This window comes from Aspergillus versicolor (genome assembly GCF_001890125.1).
Source record: "Aspergillus versicolor CBS 583.65 unplaced genomic scaffold ASPVEscaffold_1, whole genome shotgun sequence".
Taxonomy (NCBI): Eukaryota; Fungi; Ascomycota; class Eurotiomycetes; order Eurotiales; family Aspergillaceae; genus Aspergillus; species Aspergillus versicolor.
The window spans coordinates 1,547,590-1,575,396 of record NW_024467524.1 but is presented as its reverse complement, the minus strand read 5'-3'; the positions used below and the strand labels follow the sequence as shown (position 1 = coordinate 1,575,396).

Here is a 27,807-nt window from a genome sequence, read left to right as displayed (position 1 = left end):
TTTCCTGCTCATGCAACCCAACTTCCTCCCGCCGTCTTCCTCTCTTGCTTCTGGTTCGACTCTGCATCTCGCGACCGATCAAGAAGGAGACCAAGGAGGAAGAGGTTGAGCCATGGACCAGGGAATTACCGTTTTTCACAAGGACGAGACCCTCCAACAGAAGCAAAAGGAGGCTGCCGTCAGCAAGAAGCCGAAGCGAGGACCCCTCGACATCAACGAGCAGTTCGCCCTAATCAAGGTCTGCGAAAAACGAGCAAGGTACAAGGAAATCCAGGAGATCAGTTCGTCGAAGTTCTGGATCGAAATTGAAGTTGCTCTGGAACGGGAAATCGGTCGCCGCTATTCACACTACTCCTGTCGCCGACGCATCAACGAGTTCATCGGACAACGTGCTGTAATTCGGGATGCTGTCAAGAACGGAACAAAACCCCCATTCACAGTCATAGATCCTGAAATCTTCTCGATGTTAGATACCTGGAAAGAAATGGACGAATTCAAGGAGCAACTAGAAAAAGAGAAGGCACTAAGCCAACTGGTTGGCCCTGAACGTACCGAAGTCCCTCAGAACAACAAACTCAAACGAGTTGCCGACTGGGTGAAAAGCCTTCCAGACCCAGAGCCTCAACATCTAGTCACTCCCCCTTCCACCAATTCCTCCCAAACGCCCGTCAAACAGGATGAAGCCTCCGCTCTCTGGGCTCGGTACCGAAAGATCGAGGATTACCGGGCCATTGCACGATCCAACCAACTCCGGGCCTTGAGCAACGATCTAGTCAGCAACCGACAGCTCCTGTCAAACATTAAAGAACAATTAAACTCGACTGTTCAGGAGCTGCATACACCGCAGACATCAACAGGTGTCAAGAGGTCCCGTGAAGATGAAGACGCACCCCCAGATCGATCAGCACCACGCCCTCGAACGCAGTTGACCGATCCAGAGTCAATAACGAATCCAATACTGAAACAGAGCCCGGGTAACTCCCATGTCCTTCCTCGCACCGATAGGAACCCAGTCCAAAGCCAGATTGAGACCGTATTCGGCAAATTCTGGGACAGCATGTTGCCGTATTTCAAGGAACGAGCCGTGAAAGATGGCATGTGCATCACAAAGTCCGAGACTATCATGCACGACCTATTCAAAGAAGTCGGGGCTTCCATGACTCGGGCATTTATAAGACTGGAGCAAAGCACACGACCACCCCCACCACGCAACCCTTACAACCCCCTTCTCTGAATTTTCTTCGCATTGCAAGCATCGAGCATTGTCGTCTCTAAGCCAACACCGCTTCTCTATCATTTACTGGCATGCATTTCATATTTACTGCGTTATTCGCCCTTCAATTTTTTTTGCGTCAAATTGCTCGTTAGATCGCATAGAGTCGATACCCCTTGTTTTCGGGTTGTTTTGAGTTTGGATTGTTATTTTCAGCTGCATCTTGAACATTATTTTACATACCTGCGCACCGTCTATGTCTTTTTTTGTACATACATACATAGCCACCTTACTTCGCACAGCGAAGTATCTCAAGAAACAATCATGTGAATTTTCGTATACACAAGTCTATTTACTATTCGGTAACTTTGGTCGTGAGTTGCGTCGTGATGCAGATGAAAGTATAGCATATTACAACGTATAAATGTATATGCGCCGAGAGGTTTCCAGACCCGCTGAACTTGTTACCTCCCTCTCTGCTCACAGGCCGAAAAACGAAGAAACTAATGACACAAAATAATCCACTGGTTGACAATCTCCTCCATATCATGCGCAATCCCCCACTGCGAAATCAAGCACCGGAACAACTTCTGCATCGAGTTCATCTCATACAGCAGGTTCCGAACAGCCGCAACACCAGGGGGGGAGTCTGTCTTTCCCTCTGTAACGAACCGACTGGTTTCAGAGCCAGTAGACGGCCGCGCATGCTCACAGCCTAGATTCAGGTCTGCATGCGAGAGCAACGCATCCTGCCAGACTATTGTACGCGGGAGATGTATGTTGGCTATACCAGCAAGTGCGAAAATAACGTAGACCGTTGCCGCAGCGAAGAGCGAGCTGGGCATGTGGATGACATGTGCGCGGCCTCGGGGCAGTTGCTCGATGATATCTTGGATTGCGATGGCGTGGAGTAAGGCGCGGCGGGCATCTTCGGTGTTGACCCAGTTGAGCATGTCGAAGCCTGTGCGTAGGGTTCTCGAGCCGCCGGATACCTCCTGCCGAATGTCGTACCGGGAGCAGACGTGGCGGCAGAGGACGGTGGAGTTTATCATTGTGTCCAGGCATAGGGTGTGCCAGCGGAGGAGGACTTCGAGGCGCTCTGAGGCGGAGAGGTGGATGCTCATTGTGATTGTTTCGTGGACCTGGGCGAGTGCTCGTCTGACGTCTGAGCGGCCTGGTACGCCTACGGCGGCGAGATCGTACTCGTCTGAGTCGGAGATTAGGGATTGTAGGCCTTCGAGGATCACTCGAAGGGAGAAGGCGGATAATTGGTAGCCAAGAGGTCTAAAACTGCTGGCGGGTGGAAAGAGGGAGCGGAAGATGAGTCGGAAGGAGGGCTGTTCTGTTTTCTGGGTGCACATGTGGGTTAACCACTCGTCGGCGCTGTTGGCATCAAATGCCGCCTCACTGCTGGGGAGAGTAAGAGGATTGGCGACGTGACGAGTGGAAGCTCCGTCGCCGGACATCTGTGCAACTAGCCCATCAAGAACATAATATGCGAGCAGGGCACGTTGCTGGATCTCCCTGGCAGCCCACGTTCGCCATTTGTGATCCTTTTCGGGGCTGGGTGAACTAGGAAACGGGATATCCTCCATAGAGAAGGGTTCACTATCTAGCATGCCGCAATGCCGTGCCCAAAAAAAGCCAAGGGGCCGGAAAACTTGGCTAGTTGTGCGAATAGCACGGCTCTGCAGTTCAAAGTATTATTAGAATATAGAACGAGCAAAGAGCAATAACTTAGAACATACCTTGGATAGAGCCCCGTATATCTGCCCCAACAGTGCAGTTAGAAGGAGTTGTACGCCATTGCAAGCATCATAGGGTCCACGGTGTGTAATCAACGATTGCCACTAGATATATTAGTAAAGCACGACTTCGACTCTTGTGACCACTTGACATACCGAAGTAGAGACAGCTATATGTGCTAAACGCCATAATGCTTCGCCCTGGTAAAAGGTCAGATATGGTCGACTTCAACGTATTCTGCACTACATACCTTTGCGACGGAGTCCTTAGGACCGAGGTACAGAGAACCGAGAGCCATGGCATTTAAAAGCAGCGCATGAGTGCAATCCCGGAAAACAAACGTGGCCCGGTGAAGGATCGGAAATGTAGGAATAAACCGGACGAAGAACATGTGCAGACATTCGTCCAAAAATACAGATGTAATGGACGTCGCCTTGATCGCAGCAGTTACGCTGGAAGACTGCAAAACATAATCAGCTACATTCTTCATACCTAAATACGAAACTGGTGAATTACCGAGCTTGTCACCATGTCAGAAACATCGCGCACCGCCTGATGACTGCCACCCGAGGGTATGGTGCCTATTGACGAGGCTCTATCGTCGAAGGAGTTGGGGGAGCCGAAATTAACACCGCTGACATCTTGGACTACGGGTGGTACTGGAAGGGATCCAAGAGGTATCTGCCATTGATCTGAGGTGTCTGATGACATGATACTCTGGAACAAATTCTCCGAGTCGGGCCATATTAGGTCAAAATCAAGGTCCGAAGCCATACCCTGCAGGCCCGATTCCTCGTGGGCATCTGATGTGTCCCATGTTTGACCTGGTACTGACAATACACCACCTGCTGGGCCTCTGGGAGGCTCCCAATGAAGGCCATCCAAGGAAGGAACTTGGGTTGCCTGCAGAGACTGCTGTGCTTGAGCTTGAGCTTGCTTAGTGACAGCGGCTCGAGTATGCAATTTCTCATGGCGGGTCAGGGCATCTTGGCGTGCAAACGGGCGACGACATTCTTTGCAGACAAAAGGCTTTGATCCAGTATCTTTGACACATCAGGTCAGTGGTCAGCTCTGATGCTCCTTGGCGTATCCTCGCTTCGAGTTCTATGCACTAGGGGTCCTTACGGCAACGTTCATGTCTCTGAATGCCGGGGTCAATATAACTTTATCCACTAGCGGGGCAAGATTACACCGAGGTCTTTACTAACCCTTAAATGCTCAGCTTTGGAGAATCCCTTGTCGCATACACGACATATCAGAGGCTTGGCCCCTGGAGATGCGGTTGATTGTGGCATAACTCGGCGGTCAATGGGGGAGGACAATCAACAAGTTAATTGTGCATGACCATCCACACCAGCAGAGTCAAGATGACCTTGGGGAAGTGGAGAGCAGGAGACATTTGAAGCCCAGCATGTTGATGACTGAGGGCGATGCAGATGTGTGAAGTGTGGGGGGCATTGTGGGAGGACTGTGGGGCAGTGGGAGAGCGTGACTTGCTCGATTGGGTTCGCTTGGCGGACTCTTGTTTTTGGAACTGCCGACTCTCCATCCGAAATTCCTGCATCGTTCATCGGGATCGAGGCTTGGCCTCGCTGCTTGGCAGGTTTCGGCTACAGATTCGGATTCCGGAAGAAAGTTTTATATCTTCATCCTTCGGGATGGATCCCGAGGCCTCAACTGCTCAGCATGTGCGCGGTGATGCACGTTCCACATACTCCATTGGGAGCACCCCAATCTCCTCCATGCACGATGGCAGCTGTCACTGTCTACACTATGCCCTGCATCAAATGATATAGTCAGAACTCCATCTCGCCTTCGTAATGTAGTCCTTTCCAAATAATGGGTTTTCGGTGGCTGTTTCGGCGCCAAAGGCTTCCGGTGAAATGGATAGGTTTGACGGGCCACGGTTGGAGCCCATTTAACCGACGTCAGCACCAAGGTCCATTTTCCAGAGAAATTCTTTCCAGGATATGGAGTTTACGCCAGTCGACACGCGGAGTTAGCGAAAACTTCCATTATTTATGATTCTCCACTGCTTTGACGGCACGAATCTCGGTCCAGACTCGCAATAGACGAGGGCATCCACTTTTGCAGTCTGGAGTTTGACTTGTCAGTGCGGTGGAGACTGGACAGACGGCGTCGCTCTCTCCTGAATCTCCATTCTCCGCGCGCTCCCCCCCGGGGAATAAAATCAGTAACCAGGAGACTACAATAGGCTAGTTCGTCATTCCCCAGCAAAGCTCGGGGTTGGTTCCTTCTCCTCAGTATTCGGTAACGGAAGACCGAGTTCTCGCTTAAACGCGTCAGAGCCTTCTTTTTTAATATCTTTCAATATCCCCTGTATGCAGTTGCTGCATTTGCCTCGACCTGACGCTTTTTGAAGAACCATCCAAACGTCGTCTGGATTCACTCAATAGAGCTCTTAAGAGGTCAAACTTCAAGTGACTTACACTTGACCATATACGACCATACCTCCGCCTATGGAAATGCAGCCGGCTAACACTGCTGAGGGTGCTCAGCAAGGGCCAAAGAAAGATCTTGATCTGGTAGAGAGCAGCGAGGCTGGTAATCCCTCAACATATGCCGACAGAGTTGCATCTGGCCTTTCAGCGGCCCATCGTGAATTTTTGATCGAGCGCCATGGGACACTGGAGCTGGACCCCGTACCTAGCATGGACCCCGCGGATCCTTACAACTGGCCATCTTGGAAGGTAGGTTCGCATTAACAGTCCTCATGGATAGAATTCAGCTGACATTTCTATTTCGCTAGAAAATTGCAAATCTTATTCTAGTAGCGTTCCACGCTTGTATGGGGACGTTTGCTGCTGCTGGTATCATCCCTGCCTATGAAACAATCTCTGAAATGTTTGGCGTCTCCCTCACTCGAGCAAGCTATTTGACTTCCCTTCAAATTGCTATTCTCGGTGGGGCGCCCTTATTCTGGAAGCCGCTTTCAAATCGATATGGCCGGCGGCCGATTTTTCTCTTTTCTTTGATCACCAGTTTGGTCTGCAATGTCGGGTGTGCAAAATCCCCTGATTATGCCTCACTTGCAGCGTGCAGAGCTTTGCAAGCGTTCTTCATCTCGCCAGCATCAGGTATGGCTCACGGATCCCCAGTAACCGGCGCAAAGGAAAATACTAAACTATTCATTTTATAGCCATCGGGAGTGGTGTAGTGATGGAAACATTTTTCAAGAAGGATCGAGCCAAGTACATGGGTGTCTGGACACTGCTACTTACGCTTGGAATTCCTTGTGGGCCATTCATTTTCGGCTTTGTAACCTACCGGGCCGGGTATGTATGGATCTATTGGGTTCTGGCGATCGTAAGTGTACCCATTTCGAATACTCTATATGCAGCAGACGTTTGCTAACTCCACACTAGATCAATGGAGGCCAGTTTATCTTGTACCTCTTTTTCGGCCCCGAAACACGCTATGTTGGCAGCAATGATGACCCCAAGGAGCCTGCGTGGAAGAGAGAGTATCTCAAGGTCCGACGGATTGATCCGACCCCTATTCAGTGGACCGAGTTCATCAAGCCGCTGGGACTATGCGTCCTTCCATGTGTTATGATACCCGCTGCGGCGTATTCCATGATTTTCCTTCTCAGCAATGTTCTGGCCACTGTTGAGGTGCCTCACTTGTTGCAGTCGAGGTTCGAACTGAATGCAGAGCAGCTAGGCCTGCAATTCTTGGGTCCGATCATTGGATCGCTCATTGGTGAACAACTAGGTGGACGCATGTCTGATCTCTGGATGAATATGCGTGCGAAGCGGGCGAATCAGAAACCTGAGCCAGAATACCGTCTTTGGCTCAGTTACTTCGGCTATGCCTGCTCCATTGTTGGCAATATCGTCTTCCTTGTTTTCACTGAGCAGGCCAAGCAGGGGCAGTGGAACGTCGTCCCGATTGTCGGTATCGCCATCGGAGCCGCCGGTAACCAACTGGTAACAACCGTTCTCATCACGTATGCGGTGGACTGCCACCCCGAAGACGCTTCGGCCGTTGGTGTTTTTATCACATTTGTCCGCCAAATCTGGGGCTTCCTCGGTCCATTCTGGTATGACCTCCCTGCGAAGGTCGTTTGGCAATTGCTAACAGATATGCAGGTTTCCGGGAATGTTCGAGAATGTCGGTGTTGCAGCAAGTGCGGGTGTATGCGTCGCGCTCATGGTTGGGGTCAGTGTTCTGCCGACAATTGGAATTCAGTGGAAGGGTCGTTCTCTCCGGCCAAGAGCGGAGGAGTAACTTGAATTCAAATTTTGGAATTGGTTGGGATGTGGTGATGTTTGGTTTCAAGAATTTGACCGCATAGATAGACGAGATAGAGTCTTGTCGGGAATGGCCCGAAATACAAAGACAAACAAGTTCAGGAAGAACAAAAAACCACGAGCAACTTACAGGGGAAACACTCACTATATAACTAGCCCCTATCTAGTAGTGAAAGAAAACTCTAGCCGGAAGCCCAGGAAGAATTTAAATCAGCCCACAGAGCGGCAATCGGATGATGTTTCTCGGGATTCCGATCGGCTTCCCGAAACAAAACACGGCCAAGCATCTTGACAACTTGGCAGTGCTCTTAGTATTGTTGACTGTTTATTGAACCTTAAACCATCATGGCACTTTGAAACTCTGTATGAGCCTTGCAATTGTTGCACAATATGAAGCAGGGGCGTTTGAGGGTTGTTTCTCTAGATAGCTGTGTGTATTCTGAGCTGCAATATCAAGACAGCCGGCGAGGTGGTCAGTGTGGATAAATCCATACCCGCCATCGGTTATTGCTGCTGGAGCCTGTATGGCGAATTGGTGGTATTTACAAGCAATCGTCTGTACGAGTTGAATTAAGCCTTAATATTTCATTTATCATTTATCCCCTAGCAGATTAGCTGCATAACTTCACCTCCAGCCTCTCTTCTAGCACTACGGGCTGCACTCTTGAGTAGCATCTCCAGTGTGGGGAGCGTTTGTGGGGATGTGGGAGTGAGAATATATGACGACCAGGGAATAAAACCTCCCACTGTATTCACCACTATACTCCTTAATAGAATTCTACACTATCGCACAATGTCTGCACCAAAAGGCCCTTTCACCCTCGTCACTGTCAACACAGCGCCCGAGCGGGCGAAACGGCTTATCGGCCGCTTGATCGAGGCCCTCAAGGACCGGTATACGATTACCCATGTCGATAACTGCGAGAGTATGTATTACTCCTTATAGACACTATATTGCTGTATTTTGCATAAATGAGACGAACTGTGTTTAACGGCCTCCAGGCATCGACCAAGTCGCTCCAAAGGTGACGGAACACAAGCCCGATGTCTTGGTAAGCTTCATCCATACTCCAGGATCCTCTAGTCGATCATACGACGGGATGGGATAGACATAGAGCCGAATACGCTGCATTTGACTTCATGGTTCATACTAATCCGCGGCCCACAGTTCAGCGCATCCATGTGGTCGGCCGAGCAAGCAGCTGAAATCCAATCCATTGCACGCTCAATCAGGCCGGACATCAAACTGCATGCGATTCCGCAGGGGCTGCAGGTTGAGAAGGGCCCCGATGCGATTGTTGAATATCTTGTTGAGAATGTACCGCCGCTGTTGGATGGGGAGAATTAGACTATACGGTCATTACGGCTATTACTTACTACTTGGATTATAGGGCGGGGTTTGGAATGCCTTATTTGGTGGCTCTACGGGCCAGCGCTTGATACGAGAATCCGAGCGCCTGGTTTCACTCCATGTATATATATCGAGAAGGCTATGAGTAAATATCTATCTTGGATTGATCTGCTGAGAAACGCTCTCGATTAGAAATGCTGGCTGTCCCACTGATCTTGTCTTTGTCTTGCTTAGTGGGATCCTGCGCGGGGCACAAACTACACCGTACAACAGTGGACGCAACAGGGACTGAAAATCACGCAAGCAACGCCATTCCGACAGTACTGGTAGATACTGACTGTCTGGCTGGTGCTGGTGGCTCTACGGGGACTTCTCGGAGAGAAACCATCCCAAAGAGGGAATCTGAACCCCGGCTTTGTCTGTATCCCGATTTGTAAGCCCAATTATACAACTCCAAAGTATAAGTACAAGAAACGGCCAGTATTTCTACACGCGAAACTCGAACACATTTCTACTAGATCTACACATATTCTTCCATCTTTTTTTAAGCACAATGACAATCACCGACCTCGCAACAGCGCCCTCCCCTGCCCACACTGGGGCCCAGGGAATCCCATACTTCACACCAGCCAACGACCCCGGCGCAGCACTCAACCCAACAGCCAAAACCACACCAACCCTCTTCCGCCCCCTCAAAATCCGCGACGTCACGCTCAAAAACCGCGTCATTGTCTCGCCGATGTGCATGTACTCATCAGCCTCAGACCCAGCATCGCCCTACGTAGGCGCATTCACAGACTACCACCTCGCGCACCTAGGCCACTTCGCGCTCAAAGGCGCCGGGCTGGTTTTCACAGAGGCACTAGCCGTCCAGCCCCACGGGCGGATCTCGCCTAACGACGCCGGGCTCTGGCAGGAGGGGACGCAGTCGGAGCAGTTCAAGGGCTTGCAGCGGGTTGCGGACTTTGTGCACTCGCAGGGCGGCAAAGTAGGTGTGCAGCTGGCGCATTCGGGCCGCAAGGGGAGTACGGTTGCGCCGTCGTTGGCGGCGGCGAAGGGCCTGGTTAGTCTTAAAGCTGATGAGGGGGTGTTTGGGTGGCCGAGTGAGGTTGTTGGGCCGAGTGGTGGGGAGGAGCATGTTTGGGCGCCTGGGGGTGTCCTGTATTGGCCGCCGAGGGAGTTGAAGACCGAGGAGGTGGAGGATATTGTGAGGGCGTTTGGAAGGAGTGCGGAATTGGCTGCGAAGGCGGGTGTGGATGTGATTGAGATCCATGCGGCGCATGGGTACTTGATCCATGAGTTCCTGAGTCCTGTGACAAACTATCGCACGGATAAATACGGTGGTAGCTTTGAAAACCGCACGAGGTTGCTTCGTGAGGTTGTCAGCGCTGTCAGGGAGGCCCTTCCGGCTGGTTTGCCGCTGTTTCTGCGGATCAGCGCGACGGAATGGCTCGAGGGCCAGCCCATTGCTGCAGAGCGAGGATCTTGGGATATCAACTCTAGCATCGAGCTTCTCAAGTATCTTCCGGAGCTAGGCGTCGACCTTTTGGACGTGAGCTCGGGAGGCAATCACAAAGACCAGCAGATCAAGTTCTCCACCAATTACCAGACGGATCTAGCTGGGCTGCTGCGCAAAGAGATCCATTCGGCGGGGGGGAAGACTCTGGTTGGTGCTGTTGGGCTCATTACCCAGGCAGATGCCGCTTCGCAGCTCGTCAAGGATGCTGATGAAGATGAGGCCCGCCTTGCAGAGTCCACGTTGGCTGGCACCGAGCCAAAGGCCGACGCGGTGTTTATCGCAAAGCAGTTCTTACGAGAGCCCGACTGGGTGATACACGCTGCGAAGAAATTAGGTGTCGAAATTCATCTGCCTGTCCAGTTTGGCAGAGCGTTCTAGACAACATACCAAGATACGGCCGATCAAGGGGTTGTTAATTACTAGATATATTTGACTTATTCAGGTGAATACCGTGCACGACCATTCTAGAAGCATAGTGCCCTAATCCTAGTTACAAAAAGCTCCGCGATGCATTTTCATACACCAGGTAGAGTGTTCATTATTCTAGTTTTTTTTTTTTTTTCTTTGCTTCAAGTAGGCGTAGACGAACCTTCTACACCTTTCTTCTTTGCGCGAAGAGACTGGCCAGTTCCCTGAAAACGAGGCTTCTCTTCCTCAACGACGTTCCCATTTTCATCTCGTTTTGGTACAGGTTTAATAGCGTAACCGAAGAATAGCTGGTTGGGGGGTAGGCGTAGTGGCTGCGGGCCATTTGTCGCTCTAACAGGGGGAGGAGGGTGTTGCGGATTCGTTGCTCCTGGAGTGGGAGTTGATGCCGTTGGTGTTGGGGTCTTGCTGCCCTTCTTGGCATTCAATCGGTGACCGCTAGACAGGAAGTTTGACGATACCGCCCGTGCACCTGCTGCAGCGTCCGTAGACTCCGGCGCTATAGCCGCGTAGTTGATCGACTGTGCCATGGTACCGTGGGGGTGAAGATGTCCGCCAGCCGGCAGCCTCCCGCTGACCACGCTTCCTGGTGTGCTAGTGCCACTCGGCCGCTGCGGCTCCTCGTATCCCACAGGCGGTGCAAAATCAACTTCAAGATCGGTCTCCAGGACAGATACAGCGCTTGTCTCGTTCGCAGGCTTCGTTTCCAGCACGGCCATTTCGTAAACTTGATCATTATACGCAAACGTAAAAACATCATCTTTGGTAAGGCAGGAGAAATTTCGAAAGGCGTTTTCGAGAACCGCCTTTGGGTCGCTAATGTCGAGGAAAGATGTGGATTGAGCTTGGAGCTTAATGAAACGGCCGGGGGGGAGGTCAGTCGACTTGATTTGCACTAAGTCGCCGGGCTCGAGGAGAAGTGTTTGCATGAGCTGTACAGTTAATAGGTTAGCAGAAGTAACATCTGCAACTTATCACTTCAGTGACCACTCACCCAGTACGGCAGGTAAATTTTCCCCTCTTCAGCAATAAACTCCAAAACACCGGCGTGCGACATCTTTTCTTTTGCTCCATTATGCAGCTCAAACAGCATAGGATATGTGATATGTAGTCGAGTTAATTTGTCGAGGGCACTGGGGGGCATGATGACCTTGCCGCCATGATTCACATTCTCTCTTTCGGGGCCAGGCATCATGGCGACGGGATAACAACGGTAGTATTCATCGAATCGGCGCGAAGCCCCATGTCGGACCATTCCATCCATGGGGTCGTCGTCCCAATAGCCACCTCGAAACTGTTCAAGTTAGCTGCTGCTGCTCAAGAGAGGTGAGAAGTGTCCGGATCAGTTCACACGTACCATGATGGTGAGAAGGTTGTGGAATCCCCAACTTCCAAGCCAAATACTAAGGTGCAGGCGCCTTTATATCTTTTGAGGCCAGGCAGAGACAGGCGTAAGCTTTGATCGTCAACAAGGCAGCTTTGAGTGAAAGAGGTTCGAGGTTGTGGAAGAGAGCGCCGCAGTTCTTTGATCGCCCGCAGTGACGCAAATGGCTCCACAACGATTTTCCGACCCGACCCCAGACAAGCTCACCCAGGAGCTGCCAAATTTTCGACATCTCTTCACAATTCCTCCTCTTACTCAAGTTTACATACGAAACTCACTTAATACACATGTCCGCCTCACTTCCGCGCCCGAAACGGGCCGGCGAAGACTTCGCCCGCACCCACCACCAAGAAGAAGAGGGAGACGACACCGGCCCCTCAAAAAAACCGAGATTTGACCTTCGGAATCCGTCCACTCTCGCTCCCGATGCGCTCGATGACGACGAAGTATTAGACGCCGACGAAATCGGGCGGCGTGGACAACAAGTCCGCCGCAAAGCTATCAACCTCGATGGCTACGAATCGGACAGCGACAACGAAGGCTTTGATGCGCGGTCCTCGGCCAAGGCACAGCAAAAAGAAGCGAAGCAAGAAGCGGATGATGATGATATGTTTGCGGAATTAGAGGAGGATTTTGGCGCCGAAGAAGTGGACGGCGATGCAGCACTCCGGAAGGACAAGAAGAACGTGCGCTTTTTGCGAAATGACGAAATTGAGGGACAAGTCGCGTCGTCGAAGAGTGGGCGAGCATTGCGTGTGGATCTGAGTCAAGGCGGTGATGCTGTTAATATTGACGAAGATGAAGAGAGTGAGAGTGACGTTGGTGAAGAAGACCGTGCAAAGGTAGGGAACGGCATGGACGAGGAATTAGGAGCCGGATCGAAGAAGAAACATGCGCCTTTGTTGGATGCGTTCAACATGCAAAACGAACAGGAAGAGGGTCAGTTTGACGAGCAAGGCAATTATGTTCGCAAAGCGGTGGACCCCGATGCTGTACATGATTCTTGGTTGGAGGGAGTATCGAAGAAGGATATTCGGCTCGCCAAGGAAGCAGCCGATAAGAGAGATGCTGCGAGAAAGGAGCAGGACCGCTTAAACGATAGCGTCTTAACATCAGACGCTCTCAAAACCCTCATCACGCAACTACAGCGTGGCGAGACTGCATTAGACGCACTCGCAAGGATAGGAAAGGGAGCGCCAAAGAAGCCCAAATGGCAAACGAAACGGAATAAGAATCGATCAAAGGGTGACCAGGACACAGAAATGGAGGAAGATGATCCTAAAGAGGCAGCAAGGAAGCAGGCGATCGAAGCTGTTACAGGGGCAGCTGATATTTTGATGACAAGAGGGCAAGCTGAGATCTACGACACGGAACGCGAGGTTCTCACCAGACAATACCGCCGCGAGACTGGCGAGGAATGGATTGACCATTCGCAAACCACAGATGCAGCGACGGAAGGCGCCGGGTCTGCGATGTGGGAATATCGTTGGTCTGATGCCCGTGATGGTGGCGCCGTTCACGGGCCTTACGATGGGCCGACGATGGATTCATGGAAGGGGGCAGGCTACTTCGGCGAGGGAGTTGAATTTAGGGCAGTGGGAGATACTGGAGATTGGAGTAGCAACGTTAGCTTTGTATAGCACCGATGCTAAAGGGACTATATTACTTGAAGCGCCAATGAAGATACCAACTTTTGAAGTAATTAATCTTTTCATTATGTAGACCTCGAAATCAACTAGGAACCCAAACATCAAACGGAAATACCCATAGTGAGCCGCAAACAAGCGCCAGGATTATCATACATCAATGAGTCGATGTGCTCAGAAAGCATAGCGAAACCAGACAGATTTCTTTTGTTTCAGATATAACCACCCTTTTCCGCTCCCAGCCCGCGATGGTTTATACTGCCTTTCAGATACTCCATCCCATTCAACACCAAAAGGATTCTAAATGCGATTGCAGCAGAATAAGTCTATGAAATTTCCATGGCGTCTCCGTTAGAAGCCGAAAAGTTCACGTTCCCTTGATCACCAATGAAGCGCTGCTCGTAGGTGTTGACAAACTTGACACTACGAGCAGGGTCGTAGAACAGCCGGTAGCTCCGTTGGACATCATCAACGCTCACTTCCTTGGCTTTCCGTTTCTGGCTGAGGAGATGTGATGTCGTGATGATGTTGCTGGCATATCTGAGGTTGGACTCCTGGCCAATCTTTGTTAGAAGAGCCAAAGCATCAGGCGAAAGATCGATCTCTTCCTCTTGGGCTCGAATTGCCAAGATCTGTCTAATCTCGTCGGCAGAGTATGGCTGTGTGCTCACAATGACCACGCGGTCAAGGAAGTCAAGCGGCAATCCGTGTGGGGAGGTGTATGTGGTTCCCCGGATACGCGAGTTTCCACGATTGCTTGCCATGATGACAATGGGTGCAAGCTCCGCCTCCAAAGCCCGGTTGATGTAGGAATAGCACTCAATGTCGAGCATGTGCACCTCGTCGATAAACAAGACACCTGGAATTATCTCCGCCTTGCCCTCTTCCTTCCACTCCGCAACCTTGGTGTTAATTTGGTCCCTAACCTCACTCCTGATCTCTCCGGTATCACCAGAGAAGAGGGCTAGGAATCCTTGCGAACGCGAGTTGATGACATCAATCTCGTGCAAGCTCACGGTGTGCACAATCTCCTTTCGCACCTGGAGCTCCCCCTCTGGGCATTGAACAAATTTGACGTCGGCGCCCATCGCATCATAATCGCGGGACCGGGCATATGACCGCCCGAGTTTCGTAATTTTGCCTGATGATTTGTCGATCGATATGATATCTCCAGCCATAACCCTTTCTTTTGTCATCGAATCGATCATCTTAGTTCCCATATCGTAAATTGTCTCCATGTCGGTGGTTTTGATTGTGAGCTTTCCTTGTTTGTTACCCTGCGCACGTCAGTACATTTCATGTGTCAACCACTCAACCCATCCCTTCCCGATAGTGAACTTACACCAGTGACGCTCCGATCAATCTGAATTTCGACCACCTCACCCTCAATTATCTCACTTTCTTCTTTGATCCGCACTCCGATGGACTTCCGGAAAGCCTGTGTCAGGGCCTCTGTTTTCGACATTTCCATCGAGAATATTTCGGAAGCTGCGAGCATGGTAAATGGGACATCAGACCCAAGCGATTGAGCCATTCCCATAGCAATAGCAGTTTTACCCGTGCTAGGAGGGCCTGCGATCAAGACAGCCCGTCCAGCAATTTTACCTTCCTTCACCATCTGAAGAATAACTGCGGCCGCCTTCCGAGCCTTCTCTTGGCCCACAAGGCCCTGAGAGGCTGATCTCGGTTGCAAAGAGTCCGCATCGACACCAAGTCCCCTGATATGTGAATGAGCAGCGATGAGGTTTAGACCCCGGAGCTCTTTGGTCTCCGCGACAGTAGAAATTGGCTGTCTCGAGAATCAGCACCCAAAATTCCTAGCAATGGAATAACAATCGAACTCACCGCAGCCATAGTATAATTCCGGTATAGGGGAAGACTGCTCTCTGTTCGACAAAAAACGACGTCGGATGTGCCCAGGAAATCTGAATCGGTGTCTGATCGCAAGCCTTGATTGATCATTGGAGCTGTCCCTGCTGATAGCCTCACCGCCCGGCAGAAATTCACCCAACAAACGCGTTCGCCGCAGCAACAATCCATGGCAGTCACGAAAAACAAAATAATAAAAAGGAACCTGAAAGATTTGAGTTCTCAAACATCATTTTTTTCATTCAATGAGCTGTACTTGATTCAATGGTAGTGTCACTGAGAACTAGACTTCGTGCGAATAACTCAATCCTCAGAATTCTCCCACTTATAGATAAGGAGATGCCATCCCCACAAGCATCAAAATGTGAGCTTCCAACATATACACCTTTGTTTATGAAAATTTTCATAACAAGTGTCTTTTTTTCTGGTTAACTAGTCTAAGCGACTTCTCATGAATTGCGATGGATGTCAACCCCGGAGGCTCGCGCGACCCCCGCCTTGCGAATCGTGGAAGTCGACCATCGTTACCTGCCAGACTAAGTCACCATGAAGCGCTACAAAGACCCCCTACAGGCCCTCGTGGGTACTCAGCACCCGATATACAAAACGATGTGCCCGGCGATTCTTTTATTCGCGGGATCACCGATCTAGTGCAGACGGCGGTATCTACAGCTATGGACAGAGCCGAACGAGAAAAGATACAGAAAAAGCGAAATCAGACGGAGGACCAGTATCGGAAAGCAAAAAATCACGTGGCGTTTCCATCGACTATTGAATTCTTTAACCACTCTCGGAATGAGGAAGGCTTACTGTTAGCTTCCATCGAGGACAAGATCAGGAACCACGAGTCCAACTACCAGCGCTTAGCAAGTGATCTCAGAAACAAATGGGTCGAACACACAAAGCCAAAAGATCCAAAGACCGAGGAGAGAATATCTCAGCTGCAGCGAGATCTCAAATTAGCCCATGATAAAATCTCTGGCTTGCATGGAGATATTGCACTATTGACCAGCCGTGACACGTCGAGAGATGCTGAGCTTAAGGCTCTTCGAGAAGCGTTGAGCAACCAACAGAAATCCTTCGGAGGCTACACAAACTCCTGGGCGTTACTGCAAAAGGATATGGATGATTGTTCGACACGGGTTAAACAGTTGGAAGAAAACACAACACGGCCAGTTGACGAGCCGATGTCAGATACAAAAATGGCAATTGATGTTATCTCTGCTCAACTCAAGGGTATAGAGCAGAGGGCGGCAAATTGGGACGAAAAGATTGACTTCTTATCATCGTCTTTCCAGACGCTATCAAAGATACCTGATGAAGTCAACCAGAGTCTAAAGGATCAGCAAGAGAAGTTAGGTCAAACAGGCCAAAAGACGCATCCTAACCTGGATAAAGCGATATTATCTCTGAGTAACAAATTAGAAGAGCTGCAGCTCATCCAAAGCGCTAAAGATGAATTGGTGCTGGCAGATATGGAGGATCTTAAAAAGAGCCTAAAAAAGACCGAGCAGGACCAGGAACGTCTCACCGTATCTGTACAGGAGACGTTGCTGAGAACCCCTAGGGAGCCGCTTGATCCAAAGGTGGATGCCTTGGTCGCTGAAGTTCGAAGATGGCACTCAGTATTGGAGCCTATTAATATGGCTCTGCACTCGCTCGAGTCGAGGTACAATAACTTATCAACGGAACCGATCGTGAATAGTATGGTCCGAGCGATGCAGGAAATGTATCCCTCTATAGACCAAGTTTTGAGAGAATTGCAAGGTCACAGGCGCGTCTTGGATGGGGAGCTACCATTGCTGCACCAAAAGATACAACAGCTTGAAAGCAAGGGGACAACATCCGCAGTACCGCCTGAAGAGCTGAACTCCATCAAAGCCAGAACGATCGAATTGTCCCAGTCAGTCGGTACCCTTCTAGGACGGTATCAATGGCTCAATCAAGAAGAGTTTCGTGGGATGCAGACACGCTTGGATTCTCTTGTAGAAAAGCAGAATAGCTCGGAAAGTGTGGTTCAGGAAAATCAAACCGCAGCTCAGGAAATGTTGCAAGGAATGGCACGCGAACGGGAATCGTTAAACAACCGGTTAACGTCTCTCCATGACGCTTTCGAGAAATTGAATTCAGATCACACCCAAGAAAAGCCAGGCGCTACCGGCAATGAAGAATCACAGCGCAATTTAGAACTTCGGATCGCGGCGCTTGAGAAGAGCACCATACATAGTTATGAGAAGCTGAAGGGACAGTTCGATCGTATCAAGAAAAACGTGCAGCTTCCAGGTCCTCCTTCTGAGAACGGATCTTCACAGGGTGATTCTACCCCTACAACCAAGATGCCCCCGCCGCCGAGACCTGATCTGCTGGATGGCCATCTCGGTATAAAGATCAAGCGTGCACGTCCTTCCTCATTGTCAGGCGACGAAAGATCTCCAGCACCGTCGAGTTCTTCTCGTTCACGAGACTCAACAGGCTCGCCAGTGACTGCGCTGGAAGAGGTCAGAAAAAAGAAGAAGGAAAAGAAAAAGAAGAGGCGACGGCTGGAGAGCGAAAGCGAAGCACACTCTCAAGGCCCTTCGATGATAAATATCGAGTAGGATGAAGACTACTGGCTCTTCTCTTCACCATCCTACACAACCTCCAATTTTTATCCATTCTTTCTATTATGTCCTCGTTCAAAACACATACCTGTTGTTTTACTTTAATGATGCGAATTGAATACCCTGCATTGGCGTTATTCGGTAACGAAAACCATGACCACTACTAACCACCTTATTACTTTTGGAGGCCCACATCTTCTTTATCTTCAAGGCCTCACCTTCCATTTTGGAGGTATTATTTCCATCCTATTTTGTTCTATGTAGAAGTATTAACCAAACAACGAACATGAAATCTAATCGATAATAACGCTTATTCTCGGGTCCATTCTATGCAGTTTCTTGCAAAAATTCAACCACCGCTGCTAACAGTCAGATTATACCTTCGCAGAGTAAAGTTAGGTAGGTCAGTGGTAGGTACTCACCCTGTCTAAACGCCTCTGGGTTCTCCGAAATAAGCCAATGCCCAGCCTCCACATCAGCAATCCGTGAATCCGGAAAGAACGCCTTAATCGCCGGAAAGGTTTTATCAGAGACATAGCGACTCCTCGTGCCACGAACGAATAGCGTAGGTCCCGGATACTGAACAGAGCCAGGTTCATGGAACGGAAAATCGCCCATTCCCTTAAGAGCCTCGCCTAGCGTGGCTAGTGGGACGCGGAATTTCATCGTCTGGTCCTCTGGAGAGCGGATCAGGTTGGTGAGCAGGAATTGGCGAATGGGCGTGGACTAGAAGTATCATTAGCCAGCTGCGCGCATAAATACTGGGTGATAAGGCGTACTTCTTCATAGTCTTGGAGAATCTTATCGGCGTCTGATTGCTTTGTCACATTCGCAGACTCGATATGCTGCATTCCCCGAATGTATTTGCCGAAGTCAGTCTGCAGGGGAGAATTAACCGGCGCGTTGTCAACCGGGATGAGAGCCGAGACGAGCTCGGGGGTATTGAGAGCAACAGTCATGGCGGCTTTGGCGCCCCTTTAATACGAAGTAAGCGAGTGGCGTTATATTACAATCGCGGTATGCCATGCTATCTGTAGGCAGAGCCACCATTCTGAACCCGCGGGAGACGTACATTGAATGACCGATGAGGACACACTTGCGCAGGTCGTTTTCATGGATGAACTCGGCTACATCATCAGCCATAACAGGGTAGTTATGCTCTTGATCGTGGAATGAGTTGCCATGATTTCGGAGGTCCTAAACAAATAACCCCAATTACCATCAAAGGAGCCGAGAAAGATCCGGGGAGACATCATTGGAAAGTAAACCAACCACTATATACACCTCACGCTTCAGATCACGTGCCAAGGCCCTGCATTTCATGAGTGATTTGCTGGAATTGAGGATTCAGATAATATACTTGCCGGCTAATACTCCTATTATTCTGCTTTGAGCCGAAAAGGCCGTGCAGGAAGACAATCGGACTTCGGGTCGGTTTGTCCTTTTCCGGTCCGAAGACCTGGAAAGAGAGGTCAGATCGGAGGAGTCTGTTAGTGGTTGAGAATGCCCGAATACTGGAAACGCCCCTCAGGGCTGCCCGTGGCGAGAATAACATGGTGTGAGTATAGTAAAGAAATTACAGTTGAGTCTATAGATTGGGAGGAAGATGAATTGATGATGACGCGGGTGGAAATCTCCACTGTGAAATCCAGACACGTGACCACGCGGTTTACAAAAGCCTGTCCCTAATGTTTTATTTTCTCTTTTTCAGGGGGTTATATTACATTATTCCAGCAATAAGCATTTGGCAGGTGTGCATGGGCTTCGAGAGGGAGGCTCAAACTTGAGCGTGATTGCGATGTTATGCTGAAACCCGGACACTGTGTCAAATATATAATACCTGCTACACGTAGAATGCCCACGAGGAGGTGATACGCGCCATTGAAGAAGGCCAATGCGAACAAATAAGGCTGTTTATCCCATCTGTAATTTGCGAAGGCGATGCGGTCTATTCAGACATTTCGTTATACGCCTAAGAATCTGTGCATCGCGAGGCCCCAGCCTTGTCGCTGACATGGCCAAGGGTTAAGATTAGGGATGATGTATATAATGGTCATTCTTTCCACCCAGCAGTTTCTATGTCTTCTGCCATAGACCACACGAAAGTCTAATCAACAAAGGACCCCGAGATCGATGGCTCAGTGGCAGATTCTGCCATTTCCTCACAACACTGCCCCCGCTGGAAATGGATGACGGTTCAAATAGGCTCATCCAGGGTGCTTCGCCTTGATATCATTCCGCTCGGAACTTATTTTCCTTTATGCAGCGGTACATGATACGTATTCCGGCACTGCGCATCTTATTCACAATCCAGGTCGTCAAGAGGTCAAATCTGCAGCGAATTATGGCATCCGCACAGGGGGGCAACGGTGGGTGTATTTGGGGCGGCTTTGGGAGGCCGCGATAATTAGGAGTTGGGCATTTTAGTTTCTGGCTCGAGATCGTGAAAGAAAGTTTGGTATACAGGCCGAGTTGACAATTAGCGGATGTATTTATTGTGTTCGCATCCTATTTTCCTTTTCTCACCATGTCAGCTTTGAAAGCCCAAAGATTTTCAATATGGAAGAGGAAAGTCGTAGGCGGATGAGGAGTATACGTGCAGTGCATATAACGAAGGTGCCAGAAATTGCATATAGAATGATCTCATGGTGCATGGGTAGGGGACGTACCAATGTCAAGCGAATATCTCATCTTTGTATTTCTCCCGATAGGCAGCAGCGATCTGCTCCATCCCTGCTCCATCTGGCACAACATCGAAGGAGTTGAGACTCTGGGTACGGAGATGCTCGCGGTTTAGTGGACCACCCTTTCGATCACGCATCCACTTGAGCATGGCGAGTAGGTCGCTCATATCTATCTCCACTTGCCGACTTTGACCAGGGGTGAACATCCATCGAATTTTGCGTTTCAGAGCCCACTTTATCGGGGCGGCAAGGATGATGATATTGTCACCTCTGAACAGGACTATATTCTGCTTCAGAGCCTTTCGAAACAAATGTATCCGTGTTTCCTTGGTTACATATAGTGACATGTTTTCATTTGCCCATTTTTCACTAATTTGGAGTCTCTCCGATACTCGGAGGATGGCCTGCTCCAGGGGCCCCTTTATGTCCTCGTCCGTCGCCCATTCTGGATCCAGAAGATAGTTTAGGTCCTTCGTCGTGTCCCTGTTCTTGAGATAATTAACAGCTAGGAATCCGCCCACGGTGATCAGTTTGATGGGCGCAAAAGCCACAATAAATTCGAAGGTTCCCAATTCCTTATCGAGAGCCTGGAGAGCTGTGACTAGTCAGACAGGGGAGATGCGAGGGAGGTGCCGTAGACCGTGGGGTTGAAGCCTGGCGAATGGACGTACCTTGCTGAAGAGCACTCGCGTCCAGAGACTGCTCGAGCTCGGACATGGTCGCAGCTCGCAGCACGATCTCGTCAGCTGCTCAGCGATGGAGGAAGCAATCAAGTGGAAGGAGTCGAATCAGGTAAAAGAGGGACTGCAGGAGGGCTCTAAAAAACGAAGCGAGGATGAGACGGTGGGCCTGACGAGCAAACTGGAGGTCAGTGACAAGAGGCAGAGTCCGTGACCGTGACCGTGGACAAAGGTACGAAGAGAATCAATAGCCTGGTCTGGCTGTTTGTGAAGGTACCCCGCATTTCACGCTTGGCTGGAAAGATTCTCTCAACCCCCACCACCACTAACCTCCTGCCTCGGACAATGCTAACTTGTTGACATGCAAATCACTTGCATCTACTGCCGGCTGAGCCCCGGCAGGTAAGTCGCGCCCAACACTGCCGGAGTCTCTGATTTGACCGTGCCTTGCCACAGGAAGCAATCTTGCTCGCCATCCTCCTGCTGCTATCCGGGCCGTATGACTATTTGGGGAGTGCGCCGTCTCCCAGGCTGAAGTTAGTCGAACGCTATTGTTCGCTTCCAGAGATTCGCTCCCGAACCGTCTTCTCCGAAATACATCCGCCAGGGCCGCCCCCGAGCCTCCGCCCTGAACCTTGTCGCCTGGGCCAATAGCCGGGGTGCGCCCACATTTTTCGCAAATGCAAGCACCAGCAAGGGGAGGGCGGTTTAACAACCACGGATCGCAGGACCATCCGAGACTACATGACACATGGCGGATACTCTAGATACTCCATACTGTTTGGACCATGGTGGGGAGCGTGGGGAAGCCGAACAAGGTTCCGCAACTCCAAAACGCCCGAAACGTGCGTCGCGACCTCGTGTCCTGTAAATCTCGAATGGTCTGGACTCAGGCGACTCGCAAACCACCGGTTCCCTGACAAGAGCCTCATCCGACCGAAGAGCTGCCCTGAGGTTCGGCCAACTCAGAGCCCAATGCCGATCCTTTCATGGGTCACAGGCAGTCACACAAATTGCCCTGCTTAGTAAGACACATCCGTGCAGTTCATTCGGCGTCAGAATCTCCGCTTATCTCTTGGACGGAAACCTCCTCGCACGGGGACTCTTTGCCTAATTTCAGTCACCGGCCGCAGTCCTCTGACAAGATGGCCACCCCCAAACGTGAGAATGTTATAAATGAGAACAAGCCCCTGAAAGCGTACTATGACTCCATCGAATCCCGTCTCGGATACCGCTTTTTCCTCGGCGGAGCCCGGCATTTTGGATATTGGGAAAATGACACGCGCTGGCCGTTCCCTTTAGGACCGGCCCTCCGCAGGATGGAGGACCGCCTGGCCCAAACCATTGATTTGCCGACAGGGTCCCGCTGCTTAGATGCTGGCTGCGGCAATGGGCGGGTCGCAACGCACCTAGCAAGAGCGCACGGCCTGAAGATTCAAGCAATCGACTTCCATCCTCGGCACGTAGCTCGAGCACAGCAGAACATTCGCAAAGCCGGGTTAGACGAGTCGATCTCAGTGCAACGAGCTGACTACCATCACCTGGAGGCATTTGAAGATGGAAGCTTCGACGGTGTCTACACCATCGAAGCTTTTGTTCACGCGACTGATCCCAAGGTCGTCCTGGAAGGATTCTTCCGCGTGCTCAGACCAGGAGGCCACCTTGGCCTACATGAGTACGCTCACGTAGACGACAAGAAGGATATGGATAGAGATTTTGCACTTGTCAACGAATATGCTGCTATGCCCGCGAATGTTGGGTTCGGGATTGACACCCTCCCAGAGCTGCTGAGAGAAGTCGGCTTCGAGGACGTGAGGGTGGTAGACATTGCGCCGAACATTCTGCCGATCCTTCGGCTCTTCTATGTGATCGCTTACGTTCCTTATCTCATAGCCCGCACGTTTCGCCTCGAGCGCTACTTCATTAATGCTGTCGCAGCCGTCGTGGCATACAAGCATTTTGACTTGCATCGTTATTATGCGATTCAGGCTCGGAAGCCACAAAGCGAGCCACAAGGAGAGGAGCGGCCGGAACAACAAAAACAATAAGCTTCGGGTCATGTAATATGTGGCTGTAGCATTGCCCATGTTGTATATACGCAAGCGCTCGCCACCAGACGAAGTTACGTGCAATAAAAACTAGATATTGGATATATTGATGAACATAAAATTTAGTTAAATACATTCCACTTGAGTTGCAGTTCTTATATTGACCTAGCGAAACCTTCCAGTACAAAAAGCTATATCAATTCTATAACTCAATTCAATAACAATGGTCTGTTTAATCCCTATGCTCCGCGCTATTAGACGGTACCACTTGCACTATTTCCAAAACACTAACCCAGTCCAGTTCAAAGCTAGAAAAGCAATTCCTATACAGTGGTTAAAATCACACCCCTAATATCTCCTAAGTGATAGCAAAGCACTCACCATATTATACCACCCCCCACCAGCAAAATTAGACGGGCTTGGTCCCAGATTCTTGAACCCAACGCTTTCATAAAACCGAAGCAGATGGCCATGGGCAATGAGTACAACACTATCCACTGGGCTGATAGTATCCCGTACATATTTCGCATACTCCTTCATCAAATCTCTGCCTAGTCCCTTGCCCTGGTACTCCGTCCGAACCGCCACCGAGTGCACACCGATGAAGCGGCCCGCTGGGTCGTGGCCAATGATGCCACCGTTCGAATCAAGAGCAACTTCACTCCTCTCCTGCCACTTTTCTGGCATACTCATAGAACTATCAGTGATTCGGTTTGCAGATACCCTGTTCCCGATTACGTGCGCTATGAGTTGGGGCGGTTCCGTTTCTGGATTCCCGGACTTCTCGATGAACAATCCAAGACAGGGCTCTGGGCATGTTGTGAGGCGATATATAAGCTGGAGATCCATGTTAGTCGAATATTTTCAAGCTCCAAGCTGGCATTGCAAGTTATTTTGTTGAGTGGAAGTGGGGCGGACAGAGCATACCTTTTCCCTGGAGCATTGTTCCTGCTCTGGAAAGGCGCTCTCAACTTCGACGCAGCTCGGTACGTCGGATACGGACAATGGGCGAACGAAGGCGGTTATGTTCTGGCTGGAAAGTCCAGCAAAGTCCACAGTTTTCGACATTGTCCTAGATGGTGAGATCGTTGAGATGGTCCTATAATTACTCTTGGTGTATTAAAAGACCTGAAAGAGTTCCCAGATTTTATTCTTCAGAAAATATTTCCTTAGGTGCGAAACCCCCAGAAAGATAGGATGGACCTAGTGGTAGATTTGCGTAGGGTGCAAATTGTGGGGTGTAGATTGTAGGGTGCAGTATGTGGGCCCGTTGACGACTAACTTGGAGTTACGAACGACTGTGGATCAATCATGAGTTCGAGAGCCATGTCGAACATCTCTCGGAGTATGGTACCTGGATGTAGTTGCCTATTATTGTCTGGGTATGCCATGGCACAGCCGTTCTGCAACCTATGCCACAGGCCGAACGAAACCCTTGACTGTACAGGTCCCTTTATTTTAACCCAGGAGGGCATTGCTGAGAGGCAAACATTAACTATTTTTACCCGTCATGTCTGCAAAAGGTCAGTCAGAAACTCCTCTTCCTTTATCAGCTCGCGCACACCAAGCAGCGGTCGCCGAATCAGAAAGTCTTATTTTCGACGTCCTCCGCAACCTCAGGGGTCCGTATTTCAACCTAGACGGCTTCTTCAACGTGGGTGTTGCTGAGAATGTTATCACGCACGATTTCCTTTTGGAATACATGAACAAAAGCGCAGCCCTGCTTCCGAAGTATCTGACCTACAATGATTGGGGTGGTGGAAGTATGATTGCTCATGTCTTAAAAGGTCATGTTGCTTCGCTAAGGCCCATTGAACTCGGTCATCTGTTTGTCACAAACGGCGGCAATGCAGGCTTTTTTGTATGGCTTCAGCGGATGGAATATATCGAAATGGTACACTACACCATTCGACGAAAAAAGCCCACTAGTGGTATTAGGCCGCCTTTTTAATTGCATTATAAGCTGACAAAATATATATATCGGCTCTGTTTCGGTCATGGCAGACAATGGGGCAGTGATAACACTTTCTCCAATTCCTCCGCAAAACCAAGTCACGTGGAATTTCATACAAAGTGGCGCACCGTTTCCGTGACTAATTCCTGCTTCATGAATATACGAGGATTGCAGCGCAGACGGTATGACGTTCTGTTCCGAATCATTTGAGTTGCAGATTGGCGATGAAGCCTCTACTCAAAGCGTCAGCAATCACATTCCGCTAGACAACAGTGAGAAAGCGGGGTCAATTGACCCCGTATTGGACGCCAATTCATTATACAGTCAACCCTTGGATTTTCACGGCCTACCTGATTATGGTGGCCATGATACACTTTGGTCGAACCAAAGCTCTTCAAGGGATGGCTCGTTAACCGGCACCTTTCCTTCGTCGTCGTCGGCCACCGAGGACTTTGCGGCGACTTTAGATCCACGACAACTTTCAACAGAACACTTACAATATGCCCAAGATGAGACCCCAGATGACAGTTTCTCAGGAAGTCCAGCAATTGTCTCTAGTGACCTGTCTAATTCACCACGTCCCACAAATTCTAGTGACCCGGGAATGGCCTCAGGACTCGGGACGCTAGCCGGGCACGAAGTCAATTGCGACCAAAGCCATCCTCCTTCTTCCAACAGGCAGCGTGGACTCCCTAGACGGAGGAGTCGGTATTTTGTGTCGAGGTTAGGAGATAAAACCACCCCTGTGTATGATTCGAATACGAATGGATTGAACCCTATGCAACGATGGGAGGAATTCCCACCTGAGGATGAGCCGGCCTCGGTCACGGCGATTCTCAAAGCCATGGAGGAGACATCATTGTTCCATCGTACCGATCAACCCAGGCGCGGCCGTGGTAAATCAACATCTCGATCTCGTCGGTCAGTCTCTACGGTAAGCCGCGATTCAAGCGCGTCGTCTACAGGCCGATCATCTGCTACCAGCTCGTCACGTAGTCGAAAGCGTCCATCGCAACCGCGGCGGACCAGGAATGAGCGCGAAAGCAGCAAACCACGCATATTCTGTTGCACTTTCTGCTGTGATCGGTTCTGCAGCAGGTACGAATGGGTTAGACATGAAAAATCGCTACATTTGAATCTAGAAAGCTGGTATTGCGCACCAAATGGACCTTCAATCCTTTCTCTGATCACGGGGAAGCATTTATGTGCCTATTGCAATGCGATGGAGCCATCCCAAGAGCACCTCTCGGGACATAACTATGACTCTTGTCACAGTTTTTTCAATGAGCCTCGATCCTTTCGTCGAAAGGACCATCTCATACAACATCTCCGCCACACGCATAATGTGCAAGAATTACCGCCGCTAGATGACTGGAAAACCGAGGTAAAAAGTATCGTGTCGAGGTGTGGTTTCTGTGATATGAACTTTGATAACTGGGATGACCGCACTTCACATCTGGCCAAGCATTTTCACAGAGGGTCGACAATGAAGGACTGGAAAGGAGACCACGGGTTTGACCCTCATATTAGAGCGCAGCTGAAAAATGCGTACCCACCATATCTTCTTGGTTGGGAGTCAGATTGTATAGTCCCGTTTTCTGCAACAAATAAAGACGCGCACGACCAATATACACCGCTCATGTCAGGGAACAATGTGGCCGGGGACACCGATTATATTCAAGGCGCAAACCAGGAACTCGCACCTGGTGACCTAACAGAGGAGTCAGATATTCCGGGGTTTTTGGACGTGTTTACACGCCATCTAAGCCGATACGCAAGGAAGCAGATGGAAGTGGGCATTGTACCTACGGATGAAATGTTTCAGAAGGAGGCCAGACGGGTGCTCTTCGATAGCGAGGATGCCTGGGACCAAACCGTCGCTGACAACCCGGACTGGCTTGCTTCGTTTCGTCAGTTGCATATTAATCCTGCTGGGGACTTGGGGAATAACGGTCCATCTTGATACTCCTAAAATTGGAACCTCTGCCCCTGTTAGCGAGCAACGCAGTATTCCATCAGGTCTATGACCTGTATCTCCGGTCTACACCTGATAGCAGTAGACGTCCGTCAATCATTTTATAGTTGCGAGCGCGCTGCCGATCAAGATACTCACAAAAGCCTCGACTTGACTGGGTGTGGCGCAGTACCAGCAGGGAACAACAGACTCTGCAGCCCGGGTTCCGCGAGATAAAAATAGTGAATGGAAAACATATTAGAACTCTACTACCGGAAATTCTCCAGCGAGACAAAGCTGGATACGTCCCCATGGCCCATCCATGGGGCTAATGTGTCTGCTCGACCGGTAAATACTACTATACAAGGCTCAAGGACGGGAGACAAGTCGGCACGGAGAAGCTCCGAAAGGACGGCCGAATGCACCTGTCAGCAAGAAGGTCCTTGGAATGGGAGCTTC

At 50.2% G+C, this 27,807-nt stretch overlaps 15 protein-coding genes across 15 annotated transcripts; 9 read left to right on the top strand and 6 right to left on the bottom strand.

The window, feature by feature from the left end:
• Positions 1-31: 31 nt before the first annotated feature.
• Positions 32-1,276, top strand: ASPVEDRAFT_234299 (uncharacterized protein). The gene has a single exon (XM_040809543.1). It carries the CDS (start codon positions 113-115, stop codon positions 1,232-1,234), a length of 1,122 nt encoding a protein of 373 aa, XP_040662127.1. The 5' UTR covers positions 32-112; the 3' UTR covers positions 1,235-1,276.
• Positions 1,277-1,716: 440 nt separating this feature from the next.
• Positions 1,717-4,254, bottom strand: ASPVEDRAFT_122414 (C2H2 type zinc finger domain protein; the record flags this gene model as incomplete). The annotated part of the gene is made up of 5 exons (XM_040805980.1): positions 1,717-2,901; positions 2,962-3,063; positions 3,210-3,419; positions 3,476-4,002; positions 4,209-4,254. The coding sequence occupies 5 exons, from the start codon at positions 4,252-4,254 to the stop codon at positions 1,717-1,719; spliced, it is 2,070 nt and encodes a 689-aa protein (XP_040662126.1).
• An 861-nt stretch (positions 4,255-5,115) lies between these two features.
• Positions 5,116-7,210, top strand: ASPVEDRAFT_872065 (putative MFS transporter; the record flags this gene model as incomplete). The annotated part of the gene is made up of 5 exons (XM_040818003.1): positions 5,116-5,670; positions 5,730-6,057; positions 6,120-6,286; positions 6,346-7,022; positions 7,072-7,210. The coding sequence occupies exons 1-5, from the start codon at positions 5,440-5,442 to the stop codon at positions 7,208-7,210; spliced, it is 1,542 nt and encodes a 513-aa protein (XP_040662125.1). The 5' UTR covers positions 5,116-5,439.
• Positions 7,211-7,792: 582 nt separating this feature from the next.
• Positions 7,793-8,859, top strand: ASPVEDRAFT_234209 (uncharacterized protein). Its single transcript, XM_040809542.1, has 3 exons — positions 7,793-8,159; positions 8,236-8,285; positions 8,402-8,859. Exons 1-3 carry the CDS (start codon positions 8,027-8,029, stop codon positions 8,579-8,581), a joined length of 363 nt encoding a protein of 120 aa, XP_040662124.1. The 5' UTR covers positions 7,793-8,026; the 3' UTR covers positions 8,582-8,859.
• A 278-nt stretch (positions 8,860-9,137) lies between these two features.
• On the top strand, positions 9,138-10,481 carry ASPVEDRAFT_78134 (NADH:flavin oxidoreductase/NADH oxidase; the record flags this gene model as incomplete). Its single annotated transcript, XM_040816490.1, has 1 exon — positions 9,138-10,481. The coding sequence occupies one exon, from the start codon at positions 9,138-9,140 to the stop codon at positions 10,479-10,481; it is 1,344 nt and encodes a 447-aa protein (XP_040662123.1).
• Positions 10,482-10,672: 191 nt separating this feature from the next.
• On the bottom strand, positions 10,673-11,889 carry ASPVEDRAFT_23376 (polyubiquitin-binding protein UFD1; the record flags this gene model as incomplete). Its single annotated transcript, XM_040809535.1, has 3 exons — positions 10,673-11,461; positions 11,524-11,823; positions 11,887-11,889. 3 exons carry the CDS (start codon positions 11,887-11,889, stop codon positions 10,673-10,675), a joined length of 1,092 nt encoding a protein of 363 aa, XP_040662122.1.
• Positions 11,890-12,111: 222 nt separating this feature from the next.
• ASPVEDRAFT_35750 (GYF domain-containing protein) lies at positions 12,112-13,946 on the top strand. The gene has a single exon (XM_040811065.1). The coding sequence runs from the start codon at positions 12,201-12,203 to the stop codon at positions 13,551-13,553; it is 1,353 nt and encodes a 450-aa protein (XP_040662121.1). The 5' UTR covers positions 12,112-12,200; the 3' UTR covers positions 13,554-13,946.
• On the bottom strand, positions 13,886-15,413 carry rvb2 (RuvB family ATP-dependent DNA helicase reptin; the record flags this gene model as incomplete). The annotated part of the gene is made up of 3 exons (XM_040814035.1): positions 13,886-14,836; positions 14,902-15,348; positions 15,405-15,413. 3 exons carry the CDS (start codon positions 15,411-15,413, stop codon positions 13,886-13,888), a joined length of 1,407 nt encoding a protein of 468 aa, XP_040662120.1.
• Positions 15,414-15,607: 194 nt separating this feature from the next.
• ASPVEDRAFT_35749 (uncharacterized protein) lies at positions 15,608-18,345 on the top strand. The gene is made up of 2 exons (XM_040811064.1): positions 15,608-15,792; positions 15,865-18,345. Exon 2 carries the CDS (start codon positions 15,890-15,892, stop codon positions 18,023-18,025), a length of 2,136 nt encoding a protein of 711 aa, XP_040662119.1. The 5' UTR covers positions 15,608-15,792; positions 15,865-15,889; the 3' UTR covers positions 18,026-18,345.
• Positions 18,146-19,615, bottom strand: ASPVEDRAFT_35746 (putative alpha/beta hydrolase). Its single transcript, XM_040811063.1, has 6 exons — positions 19,393-19,615; positions 19,301-19,340; positions 19,101-19,225; positions 18,808-19,003; positions 18,451-18,754; positions 18,146-18,387 (listed from the first exon to the last, which is right to left on the bottom strand). Exons 1-6 carry the CDS (start codon positions 19,581-19,583, stop codon positions 18,356-18,358), a joined length of 888 nt encoding a protein of 295 aa, XP_040662118.1. The 5' UTR covers positions 19,584-19,615; the 3' UTR covers positions 18,146-18,355.
• Positions 19,616-20,702: 1,087 nt separating this feature from the next.
• ASPVEDRAFT_48578 (uncharacterized protein) lies at positions 20,703-21,429 on the bottom strand (the record flags this gene model as incomplete). Its single annotated transcript, XM_040814034.1, has 2 exons — positions 20,703-21,307; positions 21,384-21,429. 2 exons carry the CDS (start codon positions 21,427-21,429, stop codon positions 20,703-20,705), a joined length of 651 nt encoding a protein of 216 aa, XP_040662117.1.
• A 1,108-nt stretch (positions 21,430-22,537) lies between these two features.
• ASPVEDRAFT_78127 (SAM-dependent methyltransferase) lies at positions 22,538-23,440 on the top strand (the record flags this gene model as incomplete). The annotated part of the gene is made up of 1 exon (XM_040816489.1): positions 22,538-23,440. One exon carries the CDS (start codon positions 22,538-22,540, stop codon positions 23,438-23,440), a length of 903 nt encoding a protein of 300 aa, XP_040662116.1.
• A 348-nt stretch (positions 23,441-23,788) lies between these two features.
• On the bottom strand, positions 23,789-24,508 carry ASPVEDRAFT_122220 (GNAT family N-acetyltransferase; the record flags this gene model as incomplete). The annotated part of the gene is made up of 2 exons (XM_040805964.1): positions 23,789-24,277; positions 24,368-24,508. The coding sequence occupies 2 exons, from the start codon at positions 24,506-24,508 to the stop codon at positions 23,789-23,791; spliced, it is 630 nt and encodes a 209-aa protein (XP_040662115.1).
• Positions 24,509-24,950: 442 nt separating this feature from the next.
• On the top strand, positions 24,951-25,391 carry ASPVEDRAFT_78125 (uncharacterized protein; the record flags this gene model as incomplete). Its single annotated transcript, XM_040816488.1, has 1 exon — positions 24,951-25,391. The coding sequence occupies one exon, from the start codon at positions 24,951-24,953 to the stop codon at positions 25,389-25,391; it is 441 nt and encodes a 146-aa protein (XP_040662114.1).
• Positions 25,308-27,476, top strand: ASPVEDRAFT_233946 (uncharacterized protein). Its single transcript, XM_040809538.1, has 2 exons — positions 25,308-25,371; positions 25,445-27,476. The coding sequence occupies exon 2, from the start codon at positions 25,579-25,581 to the stop codon at positions 27,355-27,357; it is 1,779 nt and encodes a 592-aa protein (XP_040662113.1). The 5' UTR covers positions 25,308-25,371; positions 25,445-25,578; the 3' UTR covers positions 27,358-27,476.
• Positions 27,477-27,807: the final 331 nt, after the last annotated feature.